We start from the raw sequence: 20,511 nt of genomic DNA, 5'->3' as shown, positions 1-20,511 counted from the left end.
GTTCTGCTGAGTCTTTCAGTCCCCTGTGCTGTAATAAGGGGTCATGCATTCAGTCACCCAATTTGAGCTTCCAGGTCACAGCTGGCTCACTGCCCAGAAAACAGTGTGAATCAGGCTCAGCTTGTAGCAATCATTAGGCCCCTATAAAAGAATCTTGGCTTAGTCTAGGAAAGTGATCCATTAGGGTAGTGTCAGCTTTAATTTGTAGAATCCTTTCTATAGTTAGGTAGTGCTACTTTGAAATATTTCATGCTTTCCTATTTCCATTTCCGTAGGGAATTTGTAAACTGTTTTATAGACTTTCCCAAGCCTCTGGTTGCAGTAGTCAATGGCCCCGCGGTAGGAATCACCGTCACCATCCTAGGACTATTTGATGCTGTCTATGCGTCGGACAGGGTAAGTCTCCTCCCAGCTAATCAGTGAGCTCTTGTGAGTCTCCTTTCCAGTGGCTGGGATTAAACATGTCATAGGAGTTCATGGATATGCTGGGTACTTTTTGTCAAATTGATACAAACTAGAGTTACCTGAAAAGAGGGGAACTCAGTTGCTTCCACCAGATTGTTCTGTGGGCCTTGATTACTGGTTGGTGTGAGATGGCGCAGCCCACTGTGGGCCATACCACCACTGGGCAGGTGGCCCTGGGTTGTATCAGCAAGCAGGCTGAGCAAGCTGTGGAAGCAAGCCAGTGAACACTGCTCCTCCATGGTTCCTGCCTTGGCTTCCCTCAGTGGTGGCCTGGGACCTGTAATCCCTCAGTGGTGGCCTGGGACCTGTAACCCAAGTAACGCTTTCCTCCCCAAGGTGCTTTTGGTCGGTGTCTTATCCCAGCAACAGAGAGCAAGCCATGACCGAGGTAGGAAGAAGTGATTCAGTTAGTTCTTAAAGATGTAGTCTAATTTGGCAGTTTATGTTTTTCCTTCATTGTTATTAGTTTTTCTAAACACCAGTATTGTGAACATCGCCCCGATTCTGATGGTTCTGTGTTTTAATCAGAGTACATAGTTGTTCAATTTTCAGTTTCCATATTACTGACAGGTGCTCAGGAGATGATTGAAAGTTTGCGGGAGAGGGACTAACCTCTGTGTGGTTTGCTTGATCCTCTTTTCCTAGTTCACAAAGCCTAGTATTTAGGCTTCTGGAATGAGAAGGGACCGTGGCCACTCACTACTCTCCCTCCATTGCATATTAGAAAACTAAAGGTCCCAGCTATCCTGAGGCTTCAACACAGTTCAGACTCTTGTTCACCATGGTGTTTAATATTTCAATGTTTACTCTTACCACAGTGTTTCTCTTTGGTGGCCCAAAGTAAAATATTTTGAACATAGGCAAAATAAAATATGGCTTACGTTTTAAAAATTGAGAGTAGGATTTTGATCAATAGTGGAACATTTACCTAATGCAAGGCTCTGCTTGGATCCCCAGCCACATCAGAGAAAGAAAGGAATGGAGGGAAGATGGAGGGAGGAAACAAGAAAGGAACCATTTCATTGTATGGGTGATGTGGCTGAGGAGGTGTAGTAGACAGCTAGGACCAAAGCGTCGAATATACAGTGTGAGGGTTCTAGTCAACAGTATGGACTATATCCAGGAAGTTTGCCAAATGAATAGATACATCATGGCTGCCTCTGGCTAGGGTGTGACAATGTGAGTAACTGGTTCCACTAACCAGGTTAACTAGGTATCTCATAATAACATGCTGTTTAACCTTAAATACACATTGTGGAATTTAGTATTTGGGGGGAAAAATCACTCAAACTCAAGTGCTAGCATTTGGTTTCTATACTTAGCAAATCTCACCAGTCCCTGACTGCTCAACTCCTAGGCTCTTTCTGGGTTTTGTTATTGTAAACCCAGATGTGATGACAGTTGTTTTAGCACTTGAACCTAGAACACTGGCTCCAGGATTACAGCCCAGTAGCCTTCAGGATCTTCTGGTGCCTTCTCCTTAGGAGGTGTTAGTATTTCTTACTTCACCACAGAAGAGATTTCCTCAGTTTTTATTGACTTCGTAAACAAATACTATATTTGGTTTTGTGCCTACAAATGTTTGTAGCTTCTCTGCCAGCAAATAAATGCACCTTTTCTATATGAGTTTTAAATTTGTTCAAATGGATGTTTGCATGCTCACTGTGTTAGATTCTCTGTTAATACACATTACACACATGCACATTTTACACAGTACACACAGCAGGTCTATGACGTCACACTAGTTTTACAGATAGAGAAAGCTGCCACAGGGAGACAAGGAACTGTCCCAAGGCCTTTAACCAGCTTGTTGCTAAGCCTCAGCCCTTAATTGCATCCACCATTCTGTCTCTGGAAATAAGCGTTGTAACAGCTGCTCATTGTCAGGTGTGTGTACCTGTTTATGGCTCCTTAGCTATGGCTTTTCTTAGTTTTCTTATTTTGTTCTTGAAGTACATTTTCTTGACCAAGATTTCTGGGGTGAAAAGAAAAGTAACATTAATGAGAGTATTTTATGTTTCTATTTATACATTGCATATATTATCCATTCTTACAAATATGCATTAAAATAAGTACTGTCTATTAGAAATTAAATCTAAGAGTATGGCTATTTATATCAGCGATTCTTATTCAAAGATGTTTCTTATTCATCAAAAACATAAAAACATATGTGTGTGTTGATTTATACCTGTAATCCCAGCACTTGGAAACCTGAGGCAGGAAGATTGTCATGAGTTTGAAGCCAGCCTATCTGGGCTGTAGAGTAAGACCTTGACTCACAAAAATGTTTTCTTAAATATAGAAAAAAGTGAACATGCTTATCATCTAAATCACTACTATTGAACCTGGCTGTGGGATCTGAAGCCAGACAGCAGACCTCTGGGGCAAAATCAAGACAAATGGAAGGTTAAGAAAACATTTTTTATATTTTTTTTTTAACTCAAGTCAACAAAAGCTGGTCATTCTAAAATATTTTAAAAATATGTCTATAAAGCAACACATCAAGAACCTAGTGTAAGAATTGGAAGAGAAGAGAAATGGCACACAAGAAACAAAACATAATGGCTCTTTAAACCATTGAAAATAACCTGCCTCTCTAAGGAGCAAGTAAAGCAAAGGCATTTATCACCGAGTGTGACAGCCCAAGTCCAAAGCCTGGGACCCAAATGATGGAAGGAGAGAACCAACTCTACCCTCTGACCTTCACACACACACACACACACACACACACACACACACACACACACACACACGAGTATGCACATACTAAATAAATAAATATAATAAATTTGAAATGGATGTAGATGCTGGCTATAGTGATACGTGGGAACAATCCTAGTACTTAGGAAGGAAGTAGAGAGGACAGAAGGACATGAGTTGGTCTTCTTTCACCTCTGCCTCTCCCCATACAGAAAAAAAGGCCATCTGGGTCTGAGTATAATCCCAGCATGCCTCTGGAGGCAGAAGCAAGAGAACTAAACTCCAGGCGAGCTTGTGCTACACAACAAGCCCCTTTATTCAAAAATTTTTGTTGTGATTATTTGTTTCAGTTGGTTGGCTGGTGGGTGGTTTGTGGTTTTTGTTTTGTTTTGTTTTGTTTTGTTATGCTTGTTGTTTTTCAAGACAGGGTTTCTCTGTGTAGCCCTGGCTGTCCTGGAACTCACTCTGTAGAAGAGGCAGGCCTCAAACTCACAGAGATCCAACCGCCTTTTCCTCCCGAGTGCTGGGATCAAAAGTGTGTTCTGCCAACACGCCCGACTCAGAAATGTTTTAATTTAAAAGGAAAGATAAGGCACAGACACGTAAAAATTCTTTTCATGATACCTATTTGTGACCTGTGTCTATAAGGAATTCTTACAAATTTGAAAATAAAAAGGCGAATAATTTAGCTTTAAAAACAGTGGGAAACATGTTAGCCTTTTCTTCAGCAAAGATGCTCTACCCATGGCTCTTAAGAATACAGAGAGATTCTTAACATCATTAGTTATAAAGGACACATAAACTGAAAACATGAGGCACCACTATGCACATAGTGATGTGGCTTAGGCTACAAGGACTTCTCGTGAAGCTGAAAAAGGACATGGAGCTCGTAGGGCTCTCCTGCCTCAATGTGGGATGTCCATGGCACAGTGCTGGGGAGGAGGTCAGCACCTTCTTTAGATAAACATACACTTTGCTCATAACCCATGATTCCACTCAGAGGTAGTTAGCTACCCACCAGAATGCAAAGTGTACATTCAACCAGACATGGGCACACAAATCTTCACAACTACTTCTTTGACTTAATCAGAAACAGATTTGTTTTTCAGCATCATTGATGTATTACTGACAAGTGGTAATTGTATGTTTTATATCAAACAAGTCTATGGTTCTTGACTGAACCTACTGATAATAGCCACAACACTGGAAACTGTGTGTAGATCAGAAAATGGTGACACAATAACAAAGCAGCAGCAACAAGAGGCTACCAGTAAGCAGTAGTGCATGGGTGCCTCCCAAACCTGACAGGAGCAAGATACAAAGGCCTATTGTATATAGGATTCCATGAATGTAATGTTCTAGAAAAGGACAAAATGGCAGGGATAAAGAGCTGGGAGTGATAATATAGATGGTAGAAAGGATTGTTCACAGAGGGGATCTTCACGGTAGTGCATATGGACTTGGTGATGGCTAGATAGTTTTTGTACAAATCCATTTGTAACACACTATACGTAAATTTTGTATATAAAGAGTAACAATATTAATTTAAATATCTTCATTCATTTATGACAGTGAACTACACACATAAGAGCATTGGCAGCTCTTCTAGAGGATCTGGGTTTGACTCTGAGCATTCACATGATGCCTTGCAACCATATGTAATTCCAGTCACAGGGTATATGATCCCTTCTTCTGGGCTCACTGCATATATGTGGTGCACACTGCATATATGTGCAGTACATGGAGGCAAAAACAGCATGCATATAAAATAAAAATAAAATGAAGGGAAAACAAAACAAAACACTATAGTGAGATGGACGTAGTAAAACATATCTATGGTTCTAGCCCTTGAGAGGCTAAGGTAAGAATGGTGGTAAGATTCTAGACTACACACACACGCACACACACACACACACACACACACACACACACACACACAATATAAAGTTAAAATAAAATAATAACTCAGAAATTAATTTCTTCCCTGTCCCATCTAGGCAACATTTCATACTCCATTCAGCCACCTCGGCCAGAGCCCAGAAGGTTGCTCCTCTTACACGTTTCCAAAGATGATGGGCCCAGCAAAGGTAAGTTAGAAAAAAACCTAAATTGTAGTGTGTCGTCTCTGTTGCCAAGGCAATCCTGTACTCTCTCCTCTCCCTTGGGCAAAGCTGCGAGGATGAGAATGGGTTCTGCAACATGGAGGATCCAGGCAAAGGGAGGACATAAGGGAAAGGTCGGGACATTCTCTCTGCAGTCCCTCATGCAGGGACAGCATCTGATGGCTAGTGGCTAGAGCTGGAACACTGGTGGCAGCACAGGACCTTGTCCTCCACAGCTGTGTGACATCAGTTGAAGGCCTAGGACTAGAAAGCCTCTCGAGGAGTGAGCAGTCCACGGTTGATGACAGATGTGATCAGTTCAGGCATGATGAGCAAAATCCACTGAGATGACTTGGTGACATCTTCCCTTTGGGCCATGTGAGTACCAGCACCAGGCTGGCCTTGAACTCACAGTGATCCCCATGCCTCTGCCTCCCGAGTGCTGGGATTACAGGTGTGTGCCACGATGCCTGGCTCTCAGTTACCAGCTCCTAACAGCCCCTTGACCATAGTCACTGTGACTCCCAGTCACAGCTGTCTTTGACAAGCTGTTCTGTTGTGTTTTTGAGACTCCCACTGGCTGCTCAGATCTAGCTCTGTATTTGTGCAGATCCAGTTGTCTGTCTTCCATGAAGTGACTCCAAGAACACTAAGACATGACTGGAGATGGGGATAGAGGGAAGGGCTGAGCAGGCATTGGTCACTATCTCTCAGTATGGTAGGGAGGCTGCTTGGTGACTTAGATTTTTTGTTCTAAATGCCTTCCATGTGTGTGTATGTGTGTGTGTGTGTGTGTGTGTGTGTGTGTGTGTGTGTGTGTGTGTGTGTGTGTATGAGACTGTTATTAATCAGTTTAGCTTTGAAAAGTTGAACAAAACCAGCTCTTCAAACTTAAAGCACTTAGAATTTGTTCATGTTTTTGGAAGACAAAATGCAACTGTAGAAAGAACATTTGCTCATCGTTCTTGGTTTTTATAGAACTGCAATATAAGCCATCCCCATGTCTGTTCATTCATGCAGAAGTAATTTGAGTACCTACACAGGTGAGGCAGATGTTCAGAGCTCAGTCACTAGGACAACAAGTAAAGGGATGGAATTTCGAATGCCTCAAAAGGCTGACCCTATGAATACAACTTTCCTGCCCTGGCCCCCCCACTTATTATTTACAGTGTTTATTAGGGTTCAGGTCATTCCTGCCCCAGAGTTCCCATTCTTGCCACTTCAGTGCAGACCCTCACAGAAGCAGCTGTCCTTCCAGCCCCTCAAGAGGCAGAAACAGTTCTGGTCTCAGCTGTTGGCAGACTCTTGCCCAGTGAGGCCATCAGCTTCCTCGTTCCTGTGAAAGAAAGCAACCTCAAGAGCCATGAGTCTGTCTGTGTCTCCTGAAAGAAGGCTGTTCTGAAGTCAACTGAGGCCTTGCTTTATTAAGCTAGGGTCATGTCTTGCTTTGCATTGCAGGCAACTGAGATGCTTCTCTTTGGGAAGAAGCTCACAGCAAGAGAGGCCTGGGCTCAAGGCCTTGTCACTGAAGTTTTCCCTGAAAGCACTTTTCAGGAAGAAGTCTGGACCAGGCTGAAAGCATATGTGAAGCTCCCGCCAAACGTTAGTATTTGGATTTTACTTGTGGGGACCATGAACACCATTTCCTGAGGGGAAAATGTGCCTTAGAAGACACATCCTAAGACGACAAGGCATGTTTGTCTCTAGTTTGGCCTTAACCACAGCTAGATTTTGTATTAAAACTTAGTATAATGTTGGGAATTGTGATTTTTTTTTTAAAAGAACTTACCAGATGGGCATTTCATTTCCATGCTACAAAGGCAAAGGGAAGGTCCCTCATGGATGTGACCCCAGGAGGACACCAGTAGACACCCAGCTCTTTTACTTTTGAATTCAGGTGGGAGGTGAGGAGGGTGACTGTATTTGGAAGATCCTCTCTCTGTAGCACTTCCCTTAGTGAAGGTGGCAGCCAGCAGCCAATTGCTCTTATGCTCTTGCTGTTGAGTGTATGGTCCTGGAACTAGAAGCTTTCGTATCCATATGGGGCAGTTTAGAACTGTACAGTAACAAGCCTGCCTCACACTCATGGTAGTGATCTCTACACACTCAGGCTTGGGAAGCACTGTTACCGCATTGCACATGTCTTAGAAAGATTTAATTGGATCACTCCATTAAAGCAGAGCAGTCAATAAGTAAAGTAGATCTCAAGGGCTGGAGAGATGTTTCAGCAGCCAAGAGGACTGGCTGCTATTCCAGAGAACCGGGGTTCAATTTCCAGCACCCACATAGTGGTGCATCAGCTGTACCTCCAGCCCTAGGGGATCCAGTACTCTCATCTGACCACTGCATGCACATGGGACATAGCCATATAAGCAGACAAAACACCCATGCACACAAATAAACAATGTAAAAAGTAGGATTAGCCAGGCATAGCCATGCACACCTGTAATCCCAACACTTAACAGTCAGAAGAAGGTGGATTTCTATGGTTTGGGGCCAGCCTGGTCTACATAGTGTGTTCCAGACCAGCCAAGGTCACATTGTGATAACCTGACTCAAAAAAAAATAGCATAACATCACTCCTGTTTGAATAACTTTTAACATTATTGCTGGTTTTCTTTTATCAGGCGATGAGAATTTCCAAAGAGTTAATGAGAAAGAACGAGAAACAAAAGCTATATGCTGTTAATGCTGAGGAGTGCACCATAATCCAGGAAAGGCTGACGTCAGAGGAATGCACGAATGCACTCATGAACTTCATGTCCAGAAAGGCAAAACTGTGAAGACCACCATGGCAGCTAGACTTCTCAGAGGAAGGGTCCGCTGCAAGTTCTGGTTTTGATGCTTGAATGATACACAGTTCTCTGTGCCTTTTTCATGACTAACACAGAAGCTCTGATGAGAATGCCTCAGTTATGACAAATAAAAACTTTCATAAAATAAGCCGTAAGAATGTATGTGGGATAGCTAGGATTAACCTATCACAGGATGTAATGAAAACTTTACATCTCTGAACGAGAAGATAGAGAAAAACACTAGAAAATGGGAAGATTGTAAAAATGACTATTCTACCAAAAGCAATTTATAGATTCAATGCTGTCTGGTCAAAATCCCTATTTAATTCTTCATAGAAATAGGAAAACTATTAAAAAAACTCACGTGGATCCACAAAAGACCCCAGTATATCCAAAATGAGCCTGAGCAAAAAGAGGACTGCTGTAGAAATGATCATTTCAAGCCTCAAAATATACCACAAAGCCAAAGGAAAAAAATCAATATGGCACTGGCACCAAAAAAGTCCATCTAAGTCAATGGAACAAAATCAAACATAAGTACATCTAATAATTGACAAAGATACCGTAAGTATACACTGGAGAAGAGACAGCATCTTCAACAAATGGAGCTTTAAAAAACTGGATGTCCAGTTGTATATGAACAAAATTATACCTATTCTTATTACCTTAACTAACTTCAAATGGACCAAAGACCTAAATGTTGACCCTGAAACATTGAAACTTCTGCAAGAAAACAGAGGTAGTGAGATACATGATACAGGAAAGTGCTTTCTGAATAAGACCCTATTTGCCCAGGAATTGAGGCTAACAATTGATAAATGGGACCTCACAAAACTATTTCAAACAGTCTGGAAATCAGTGTGGAGAACCTTCAGAAGGCTAAAAATAAATCTACCATAGGACTCAGCATTTACCCACAGGGCTCGATACCCTATTCCACAGATACTCAGCCATTTTCTTTGCTGCTCTATTCACAATGGCTAGGATATGGAAACAGCCCGTCTTAGTTACTGTTCTATTGCTGTGGATAGATACCATAACCAAGGCAATTTATAAAAGAAAACATTTAATTGGGGTCTGCCTACAGATTCGGAGGGTGAGTCCATGACCATCATAGTGGTGAGCATGACAGCAGATAGATAGGTATAACATTGCAGCTGTAGCTAAGAGCTTATATCCTGATCTGAAAGTTAGAGGGAGGGATGGAGGGAGGGAGGGAGGGAGGGGGGAGGGAGGGAGGGAGGGAGGGAGGGAAGCCTATGAATCATAACAATGACTAGCATGGCATTGTAATACTAGGAAATAGTTGTACCCAAACTTTGACAGTAATCAACAGCTCTCTAATTGGACTTAGGCCTCACTCAACAAGAGAAAAAGGCGTGACTGGTACCGGAAACTTAGCCATGTACCCAGGGCTAGTGTAGTCTTGGATCTTGGAGGTGAACCTACAACCACCTCACTAGCCAGTGTAACTCCTCGGTACATTCTAAATATTTACCCTTACACCCTTATACAGACACACCCTTGCGTGTAGCTCTCACACCTCATCTCTTTGCAACAGACAGACACCATCACAGAAAACCACAGCTGGCCAAAATACAGAGAACGAGATGTCATGTGGTACCAAATAGGTAAACCCCTATTGCTGATATGACAAATCCACAAAACAATTCCTCTATCTAAAGGTCAGGGACAATTACAGAAGAGGGGATGGGCAAAAATTGTAAAAGGCAGAGGCAGTGAAAGGCTGCCATGAGACTATGTCTCCTAGAGATGTGACAGAAGCCACACCCATGAACACCAATAGACATGCTACAATGAAAGGGGGAATGCTTACAGAGCCTCAACCCTAGACAGAACTATAGATACCTGCAAAATGTTCAGTGGGAGAAATGGTCTTCCCTCCCCAGTTGGTTATCCAGTATTGAGTGGTCACGCCCTGATAGCATATACACATCTGAATAACATTATACAGACTGAGCAGGTTGTATTTATGCATTTATACACACATACATTATATATAACATATACACATTTACACATATATAACATGCATACATTATATGCACATAACAAATATATAATATATAGCATATACACACATTATAATGCATATATACATTATAAGTATATAATATACAGCACACATATTACATAATATACACCAACATTATATAATATATAACAAATGTATAAAACATAGTGTATGCACACATTATATTTAATAAATATATAATATATGACATATACATACATATAATATATACATATATAATATATAATATACATATGTGTGTGTGTTGTGTGTGAGAATAATGAGCTCATCAATTGAGAGAGATGGGAAGCAGTGCAGGGGTTGGAGAGAGAAAGGGAGGGGGAATTATGTAATTATAATTTTAAAAAAATTAAAAATTATTTTAAAACTCCATTAGGATTTTGGCAGTAGAAAGTCTTACAGTTTTTGACATGAATCGCTGCTTCCATGAGCACTGCAACATTGTGCCTACTGAGATGCGGTGAAAAGCATTCACAGCCTTGCAAGCTGAGGTCATATCTTTGAACACCACAATAGCACTTTGTCGTCCACACGGAGTGACTGAGGTAATTGGTCCAAACTCTGACAGTCTTTGGATCACCGACTTGAGGTCTGCCGTGGGTCCCATGTTCTTTTTTGCCCACCTGGCAAAGCAGAAAATGGGAGGAAAACAAATAAGAATATTCATTGTCACCCCTCCCCCAACACACCCCTGCACAATGTACTCAAGAGGCGAGAAGAAGGCAGTAGGTCATTTCATTGAAAAAGTGACGTTCCTCATCTGCTTTGCGTTCCTTGTTCTTTAGTGTTGTTTTGTGAGGCACCTCCACGCTGCCCAACTGCTAACTTGACAAGGCCTTTAAAGTTGAAGCCTACAAAATTGGCAAGTGGTATACTGTGTCTAGTGGAGACCATTACAGAAAACTTCAACTGATAAAAATGCAGTGCTGAGGAGCACAGTCCCAGCTGATACGCATCTACAGCACAAGCCATTCACCTATGACTCAAGGGTCACTGGGAAAGAGAGGGTAGAAGGTTGTACAAGCCAAAGGAACAGGGAATTTGCTGTGAGATTGTCCCTCCTAGAAATGTCAGAAGCCATGAAGTCTCACCAACATGGCTACCTAAGCAACTGAACAAGGAAGGGACAACAACCCAGACGTAACATGCTAACACGAAGGGGAAAGCCTAGGAGGTCTCAATCCTAGACAGAGAACTACAGGCAACTAAGGAAATCTGAGAGGGAGAGAGTCTTCCCCAAGGAAGAGCACACCAGTTCCTTATCTAATACCAAATAGTCAGCCCTGAAAACATGTGCAGAAGGTAATGTTGAATGGACAGAGATTGTATTTAGGTATTTAGGAACAGGTAAATATCACTGTAGGAGGCATGTAAGCCCTTTTGCTCACAGGTAAGCCCGAGGGGAACTAGGAATGTTAAACAGGATTGTCTCTTCAAAGGGAGACATGTATGTGTTTTCTGCCTGGGACTTTAATGCCGGGTAACTCTTGAACTATTTGTGTGGCCTAGGCCACACTAGATCCTCCCCAGACCCCCCTCTTATTTTCATTTATTCATTTATTTAATCAATCACTTTACAACCTGATCCTAGCACACTCCTCCACACCCCCCGACTCCTCCCAGTCCCACCATCCCACCCTCCCTCCACCCATTCCCTTCTCTCCTTTCTCTCAGAAAAGAGGAGGCCCCCAAGGGGTACCAATCCATCTTGGCATCTCAAGTTGCAGCAGGACTAAGCACATCCTCTCCCACTGAGGCCAGACAAGGCAGCCCAACTAGGGGAGAGGGATCCAAAGGCAGGCCACAGAGTCAGAGACAGGCCGTACTTCCATCATTAGGGGACCCATATGATGACCAAGCTGTACATCTGCTACATATGTGTAGGGGGTCTAGGACCAGTCCAGACATACTCTTTGATTGATGGTTCAGTCTCTGTGAGGCCCTCTGGGCCCAGGTTAGTTTACTCTTCAGGTCTTCTTGTGGTGTGCTTGACCCCTCTGGCTCCTTCTATCTTTCCTCCCACTCTTCCACAAAACTCCCAGAGCTCAGCCTATTGTTTGAGTCTGAGTCTCTGCATTTGTTTCCATCGGCTGCTGGATGAAGCCTCTCAGAAGACAATTATGCTCAAGTCCTGTCTTCAAGCATAGCGGAGTATCATTAATCGTGTCAGGGGTTGGCTCTCCCCTATGGGGTGGGTCTCAAGTTGGGCCAGCCATTGGTTTGCCATTCCTTTAATCTCTGCTCCATCTTTATCCCTACACTTCTTATAGGCAAGACAAATTTTGGGTCAAAGGTGTTATGGGTAGGTTGGTGTCCCCATCCCTCCACTGGGAGCCCCACCTGGCTATAGGAGGTGGGCACTTCAGGCTCCATGTCCCCACTACTACGAGTCTCAGCTAGGGTCATCCCCTTAGACTCCCAGGAGCTTCCCCTGTCCCAGAGATGCCTTCACCAATTTCTGCTCTCTCTTCCCCTACCCTACCACCTCTGCTCTCCCCACACATGATCCCCACCCCCATTACCCTCCCCACCCCCTCTCATACACAGTTCCCTCCCTCCATTGACTTCAGATGCCTATTTTATTTCCCCTTCTGAGTTAGAATCAAGCATCCTCCCTTGGGCCCTCCTTGGCTTCTTTGGGTCCGTGGGCTGTAGCATAGTTATCCTGTACTTCATGCCTAATATCTGCCTATGAATATATACCATGTGTGTCTTTCTGTGTTTGGGTTACCTCACTCAGGATGATATTTTCTAGTTCCATCTATTTGCTTGCAAGTTGCTTGATATCTTTGTTTTTAATAGCTAAGTAATAGTCCACTGTGGAAATGGACCACGTTTTCTTTATCCATTCTTTGGTTGAAGGACATTTAGGTTGTTCCTGTTTCTAGCTATTATGAATAAAGCTGCTATAAACATAGTGGAGCAAGTGTCCTTGCTGTGTGGTGGAGCATCTTTTGGGTATATGCCCAGGACTGGTATAGCTGGGTCTTGAGGTAGATCTAGTCCCAATTTTCTGAGAAAGTGCCACATTCATTTACACAGTGGTTGTACAAATTTGCACTCTCACCAGCAATGGAGGACTGTCCTCTTTGCTCACATTCTCACCAGCATGTGCTGTCAGTTGACTCTTTGATCTTAGCCATTCTGACAGGTGTAGGTTGGAATCTCAGAATTGTTTGGATTTGCATTTCACTGATGACTAAGGACATTGAACATTTCTTTAAGTGCTTCTCGCCATTAGAGATTCTTCTGTTGAGAATTCTCTGTTTAGCTATGTACCCCATATTCATGCTTTGAGCATTGTTGTGCCCATAAGATTGTGTTAATTATCACCATGAAACTTATTTTTACATATTTTGTTATGTTTAATATGTCTAAAATAAACTACCTGGTATCAGATTCCTTAAGTTTGAACCAACACCTGCTACCCAGTCATGTTGAGCTGTCTTCTTACCTCCCTAGATTGTTACACTGCTGGCTGTGGTGGTCACAGAGACTCCTACATAACACACACACACACACAAACAAACACATAAAAGAGAGTAGGGGATTCAAGGGGGTGTCTTACAGAGGAAAAGGGAAGAGGGAAAGGTAGCAGAAGTTTTGATGTCTTCAAAAGCACAGTTATAAACACATTTTTGCTTTAGTCCCTGGTGTGAGGTATAGGACTGATTCAGAATTTCCACAGCAGAAAATTATTTGCCCCATGAGGGCTCTGAAAGGGGATCTTTGCTAGCTGCAGATAGTTTAATTCTGAGGACTCTGGAGAAGGAATAAATGCCAGGGGGCGGCGCTCTGAGAAAGAAGGCTGCTGTCCCCCCCCCCCTACCCCCGGCTCTTGGCTGCTGTTGTTGCATTTTGAGAAGAAGAAGTTGGAGATATCCTGAACCAAAAATTGGACTGTCCCCAAGGAACCTGACAACTCTAACCAGCAGGAAGTAGCTAAAGACGACGCTCCTCCCTCGCCACACTTACCTTCCTTCTCTCCTGCCCTGTGTTGGAGAGTTAGAAGGGATAAGGAGTGGAGAAGGGAGGAAGACACATAAGAAACCCAATTTAAATAGATAATAAAAAATAGGGCCTATAGGAAAATGATGTCATTATATTATGTCAAAAAGATTTAACAAAATTTTAAATATCATTCATTTTGTTCATTCAGCAATTAGCTTCCAAGTACCTAACATATTAAAACCTCTAAGTTTTTCTGCCTTAAATTTTTATCTCAATAAACTTAGTCCAATTTTTATAAAAGTCGGTTTTATATACTATATTATTATAATTACTATAATACCATTATAATTAAATATATATTAATATACTATATATTAGCCAGTTTTGTGGAAATGCAAACAGTAACCATCAATGTTTGGGGATGAATTACTAGTGCCTGCTGCCCATCATGTTTTATCCCTTGAAAATGAGATAAAATGAAATAAATGATGATAAATGAGATAAAATATGAGTTTGATATTGCTGTTTTCACAGGTTGAGATCCTAAAGAGAAAGGGGAGCTTTTCTAGGGTAAAATGCCTATGAAATGCCAAACATTCCATTAAAAAGCCCAGCAGAGTCCATTACCACCGCACCCCAGAAACCAACTACTGTCCAATCCTCCTATTCACTACAGCCAAAGATCTCTCTACAAAATATGAAAAGACACTATGTGAGAATCTTTAAATTAGAAAGGAACCATGAGGGGCTGGAGAGATGGCTCAGTGATTAAGAGCACTGGCTGCTCTTCCAGAGGACCCAGGTTAACTCCTAGCAAACACATGGCAGCTCACACCCATTAGAACTTCAGCTTTACAGTCACCCATGTGGTACACAGATATTTATGCAGGCTAAACATCCATACACATTTTTAAAAATGAATCTTTTGAGGGTTTTTGTTTTGTTTGAGACAGGATTTCTCGGTGCAGCCTTGGCTGAACTGGGCTTGCTTTGTAGGACAGGCAGGCCTCCAATTCAGAGAACCACCTGCCTCTGCTTCCTCAAGTGGTGGGATTACAGGCCTGTGCCACCGTGCCTGGGTGTTGCTTCTTTCTTTCTCTTTCTTTCTTTCTTTCTTTCTTTCTTTCTTTCTTTCTTTCTTTCTTTCTTTCTTCTTCCTCTTCCTCTTCCTCCTCCTGCTCCTCTTCCTCTTCTTCCTCCTTCTTCTTTAAGAAAGAACTCTCCTTAATTCTGTGCTTGAACCCTCCAGTCTCAGGTTCATGAGCAGGACAGATGCAAACAAATGTAGCAAAGGCTTGGAAAATCAACGTGGGATTGTCATTACTAATCACAGGAAGTAAAGAATGAGCTTGCTGTCTGAATCAAACCAGGTTGTGTTACTTGCTAAAACAATCTTCCAAATGAGTGTATCAAGATCCAGAGGCTTGCGCAATGGTATAGTCAAAATGTCCCGGACATGGTCCAAAGTCATTTGGCACAGGAAGCCGTGAAATCTGACCAAGTATGTCAATCCCAAGATTATCGAGAGGTTGGAATTGTCACACAGACCAAAGCAGATCTTCTAGCTGTTCCAGAAAGCCAGGAAAATCACACCTGACTACATATGAAATTTCAATTTTAAAATTTAAAATAAAGCCAAGTGGAAAATTCTGGGGGAAAAAAGTTGACTGGAGGTACTCACTGGCCACTGTAAGTGATAGAGGGAAAAAAATGAAGCCTGGCACTGGGGCACATGCCGGTAATCCCAGCATTCAAGAAGGAAAGGCAGGAGGGTCCCATATTTGAAGACCAGCCTGGGATGCCTAATGAGTCAGAGAATGTAGAAAATAGAGGAATAGAAGTTAATATGAAGAGCAAGGTAAAGTGCAATGACATAGAATGCGAAAGGGTTAGGGAAACCTTATTTTGTACACTAATAAATGTGTGTGTGTGTGTGTGTGTGTGTGTGTGTGTGTGTGTGTACAACAAAATGAACAAGAAGTTATAGGTTCCTATTTTACTATAAATTTCAAATAAACATAGACTGAGTGGAAGAGTACCATAAGAGCTTTGGAAACCAAGCATTTGCAACAAATAAAATCAGTCAAAAAGTCACATTGAGAATGGCGTGCCTGTAATCCCAACACTCAGGAAGGCAGAGGCAAGTGGATCTCTGTGAGCTCGTAGGCCAGTTTGGTCTACAGAGTGTGTCCAGGACACAAGAAAGAAAGAAAGAAAGAAAGAAAGAAAGAAAGAAAGAAAGAAAGAAAGAAAGAAAGAAAGAAAAGAAAAGAAAAGAAAAGAAAAACATAAAGTGATGGAGAGCTCACTCATGAGCTCTTGCTGTGCAAGCCCATTCAAGTCCTGGCACCCACATAAAAGCTAGGCATGATCACTTGTGCCTGTAACCCCCAACATTAAAGATATACATGTGCATGGAACACAGGAGGAATGGTGGCTAAAATATAGTTACATAGAATGGAATATTATTGTCATTGAAATGGAAGGAAATTCTGACTCATGTTACAAGATGAAGTGAAATAGCCAAACCCGAAAGGTAAAAATAATTCTTCTTACTTGAGACATGTTGAATGGGCAAATTCATAGGTTGAAAAAAAATGATGGCCAAATGCCATAAGTATATGGAACCAGAGTATCATTATTATAGAACTTCGGTTTGGGGTGACTCAAGGGATGATCAGCATCGCTGACTGGATATTGCTGAGAATGTACTCGATGCCACTAAAATGTACACTCAAAGGCATGCTTTAAAGACAAGTTTAAAGCTTTACATATTTTACTGTAATTAAAATATCTTTACAAAATCAGAACAAGAAAAGTGGGAATCATGACTAACTCAACAGAGGGAGAGCATTAGACAAAGTCAGCATTGAGTCATGATTAGCAATTATGCAGACAACAACAGTACAGAACTTTCTGGAACTACAAAAACATACAGTGAATATTATATTAATTTCTTTTTCACCTCAGAATGAGAAAAATATTAATTTTTATAATAAAGTAAAGGTTGAAAGGGATAAAGATTAGAAATTAAAACATAAAAATATCCCTGGGTAATTCCCAGGGAATTATATGATCCAGTGATCTCACTCATGGGTATTTATCCAAAAGAAATGAAATCAGTTATCTCTACATATCTGGTTTCTATTTTCTAATCCTGTGTGTATTGTGACATTGTTCACAAAAACCAAAATGTGGACCATTTTCCTGTCTGCTGACATAGATTGTTTTATAGCTTCTACTCCACAATTTAAGTTGCATTTCTTGAGATCTGATATTTGGAGATTATTTTTTTTTCTTTTTTCATTTAAGTAATTTATTCAGATTACATCTTATTTGTTATCCCCTCACTAGTGTCTTCCCATTCCCCCTCCCTCTTTCATCCTATTCCCCTCCCCTAGGTCTGTGACAGAAGGGAACCTTGTCCCCCACTATAAGGTCACAGCCTATCAGGTCTCTTCCTGTTAGCTTGTTACTCTTCCTCTGAGTATAGAGACTATTTTTCTCTCATGTGTTTTTCCTTTCCCCAGAAACTTCTGGCTGTAAGTTCATTTTCTCAGGGTCTAGGCTCCAGCTCTAGGTTTTCTTCTTGAATTACTCCCCCACCCCCTGCCTTCTAGTGCTCTTTTATTCTCAGCAGTGACTTTGAGAGCAGAAAGGTATTTTTTTCAGGACTTGCGTTCTCTGCATTTCAGCAGCTGGCATCTTCGTAAAGGTATGTGATTGTTCTTGGAACACTGAAAATGGCAAATTCTACTTATCCTAAGAAGATGGCTTCAGCGTCTTACCTCACGACTTAGAAGGGTTCAATAGCTGTCATTCCTGGCTACAAATTCTCCCTTACCAAGAGATCATTCTGAAAATGGCAGGACCTGGGCCCCACTCCTGAGATGACACTCAAGTTGTCAACTCAGATTTGAAGCTCCAGCAGGCATGGTGTGACTGGGTGTGCAGGCAAGCAAAAGGAATAGTTTAATAACCCGGGGTTCTACCTGGGTTGGATTATGCACAACTCTTCTTCATCCTCCTCCTTTTTGAAGACATATTTATTTTATTTTATGATTATGAGTGTTTTCCCCATGTGTGCTTGGGATGTCAGAAGAAGGCATTGGATGCCCTGGAACTGGAGTTCTAGATGATTGTAACATGTGAGTTCTTAGGAACTGAAGCTGGGTCCTGCACAAGAGCATTTTCTTAGCCACTGAGCCATTTCCCCAGCCCAAACCCCTTCTTCTACTAATGTATTTGGCAGCCCAGCTCCTTTGCTGCACATACTGTGAACACACACACCCTCTCTGAACAATGCATCTAGCAACCTTGGACCCTTACCCACATCAGGCTACATGTAGGCTTTTCTCTAAACAATAGAATAGGTTTCACCTCCTTTAACAATAATTAAACTTAGATAGTTTCTATTCATATATATCCCCAGTGTATTTAGTTACAAAGGATGGATAGGCTGGCCCAGACTGAATTTGTTTTGGTTGCATATGCAGCAAAGCAAAACTATATCCTCAAGAGAATTTATAGAGAGAATCCACTTATTATCCAATGCCGATGTGTAATTGGGTATGCATATAATTAAAATAAGATGCATTATAGGAAGGGATGTATACAATAGGTAGAAAAATGACTATATGACCCAATATATCAATCATAATTGTACAGGACAGGCCTTAATAACCAAACTCCACCTTGTCTTGAGCCCTAAGGAAGAGACTGCCAAACAATAACTGAGGCCTTTGACTATCTTCATCTTGTGTCCTGTTGTTCTACTGCAGTGTATTATGACCCATTCTACAGCTTAAAAAAATCTATGTGAGTCTTTATTTCAATATCCTGAATAAGAGGCCGAGAACTCAGAACACCTGACCCAGACCCAAACACCTGTAACCGTCTACCAGGGCTTTAGTTACTCCCCATCCCAGCATCAAACACAGCTATTTCCAATGAGAGAAGGGTAGCATGGTAGCAAAGTCCCGACATCCCCATTTAAACAAGTCTCAATTCAGGTAATTCTGTTTAATCTGTTAGTTTCCATGGTGAGACCATTCTTCTTGGGCTACAAAATCAACTCCACCTAATCACAGATGTAATTATACAATTCTGAACTTATAGAATGTTTTAGGGCTCCCTATGGAAATAGAGAATGGCATTCATCTGTCTGTACTTGGGTCCTATACATAGATACACACAGTGATTACCTAATAACAGTCTATAATGGACCACGGGTACAGTGATGGTAGGATGAAAACAGAACTGAAAAGTTCCTAGTGAGATTATAGCCATTCTAACGTTGTAATGCAATGCACCATGAGTTTGTATTGAGGTGGGTGTCAAAAAACAAACAAACAAACAAACAAACAAACCCTACTATACAGCCTGTGATTCATAGCACATAAAATTATGTGCAGTACATAATATCTCTCAATGATATATTTACAATAATATACTTTATCACTATTCTAGATTGTTCTTCTACTTATGAGAAAGCTATGCAGCACCAGTAGGAGCCTTGTAATAATGTGTTCCCCACCTCTTTCTGGGTAGGGCATTTATATACTAACTACTTTGCAGTATTTTCATATAAGTATATAATCGTTTTGATCATGTTCACCATTTTTGTTTGTTTGTTTTTCTTTTGTGACAAGATTCCACTATTCCACTATTCCAGAATTCTCTGGAAGTTGCTATTTAGTCCAAGATGGCCTCAAACTCATAGATTAACCTGCCTCTGTCTCCCAAGTACTGAGACTAAATGGCACCATCACACCTGGCAAAGTTAATCTCCTTAATTTCCCCTTTTTATTTCCCTATCTTAGATTCTTTTATACCCATTATAGTCCCCTTTTTATTTTTGTGTCTCCTCCTGGACAATTTCACATATAAAACAAAAACATATGCTGGTTAATTTTATTGTCAATCTGATGCCAAGAGTCACCTGGAAAGAGAGACCCTCAATTGCCTAGATCGGATTGGCTTGTAGCGTGTCTGTGGTCATTGTCTTATTAACTGATGTAGGAAGGTACAGACCACTGTGGGCAACATCATTCCTTAGACAGATAGTTCTAGTCTATATAAGAATAGTAGCTGAACATGAGCCTGAGAGGGAGCAAACAAGACAGCAATATAGTAAGCCACGTGTCTCTATAATTTTTGTCTCTAGATTCCTGCCTTGAATTTCTGCCTTAATCTTCCTCAGAGATTGATAATGACTTGGAAATATAAGCCAAACAAACCCTTCCCTCCCCAAGTTGCTTATGGTCAGAATGTTTTATCACAGCAACAAAACAATATGAAATTCATGTGCTTGTTTTGCCTAGCATGATAATGTCCAGTTCCATCCACTCTCCTGCAAACAACGTTATTTCAGTCTTTATGACTGAGTAAAAGTTGTAGGCATAAAGTTATGGCTTAGTTTAAATTCTGATTTCCTATCTAA

The 20,511-nt window shown here is 41.4% G+C and overlaps 1 protein-coding gene across 1 annotated transcript in view; it reads right to left on the bottom strand.

The window, feature by feature from the left end:
- Nucleotides 1-2,401: 2,401 nt before the first annotated feature.
- LOC127186962 (uncharacterized protein C6orf201 homolog) overlaps nucleotides 2,402-20,511 on the bottom strand; it is a 28,780-nt gene continuing 10,670 nt past the window's right edge. Inside the window, exons 3-4 of the mRNA XM_051143230.1 lie at nucleotides 10,519-10,741; nucleotides 2,402-2,440 (exon numbers count right to left, since the gene is read on the bottom strand). Coding sequence (XP_050999187.1) covers nucleotides 2,402-2,440; nucleotides 10,519-10,741 — 262 coding nt within the window. The remainder of the gene's footprint in view (nucleotides 2,441-10,518; nucleotides 10,742-20,511) is intronic.

Source organism: Acomys russatus, chromosome 3, assembly GCF_903995435.1.
Source record: "Acomys russatus chromosome 3, mAcoRus1.1, whole genome shotgun sequence".
Classification (NCBI taxonomy): Eukaryota; Metazoa; Chordata; class Mammalia; order Rodentia; family Muridae; genus Acomys; species Acomys russatus.
The sequence above is the reverse complement of the archived record's forward strand: the minus strand, read 5'-3'. Positions and strand labels throughout refer to the sequence as shown.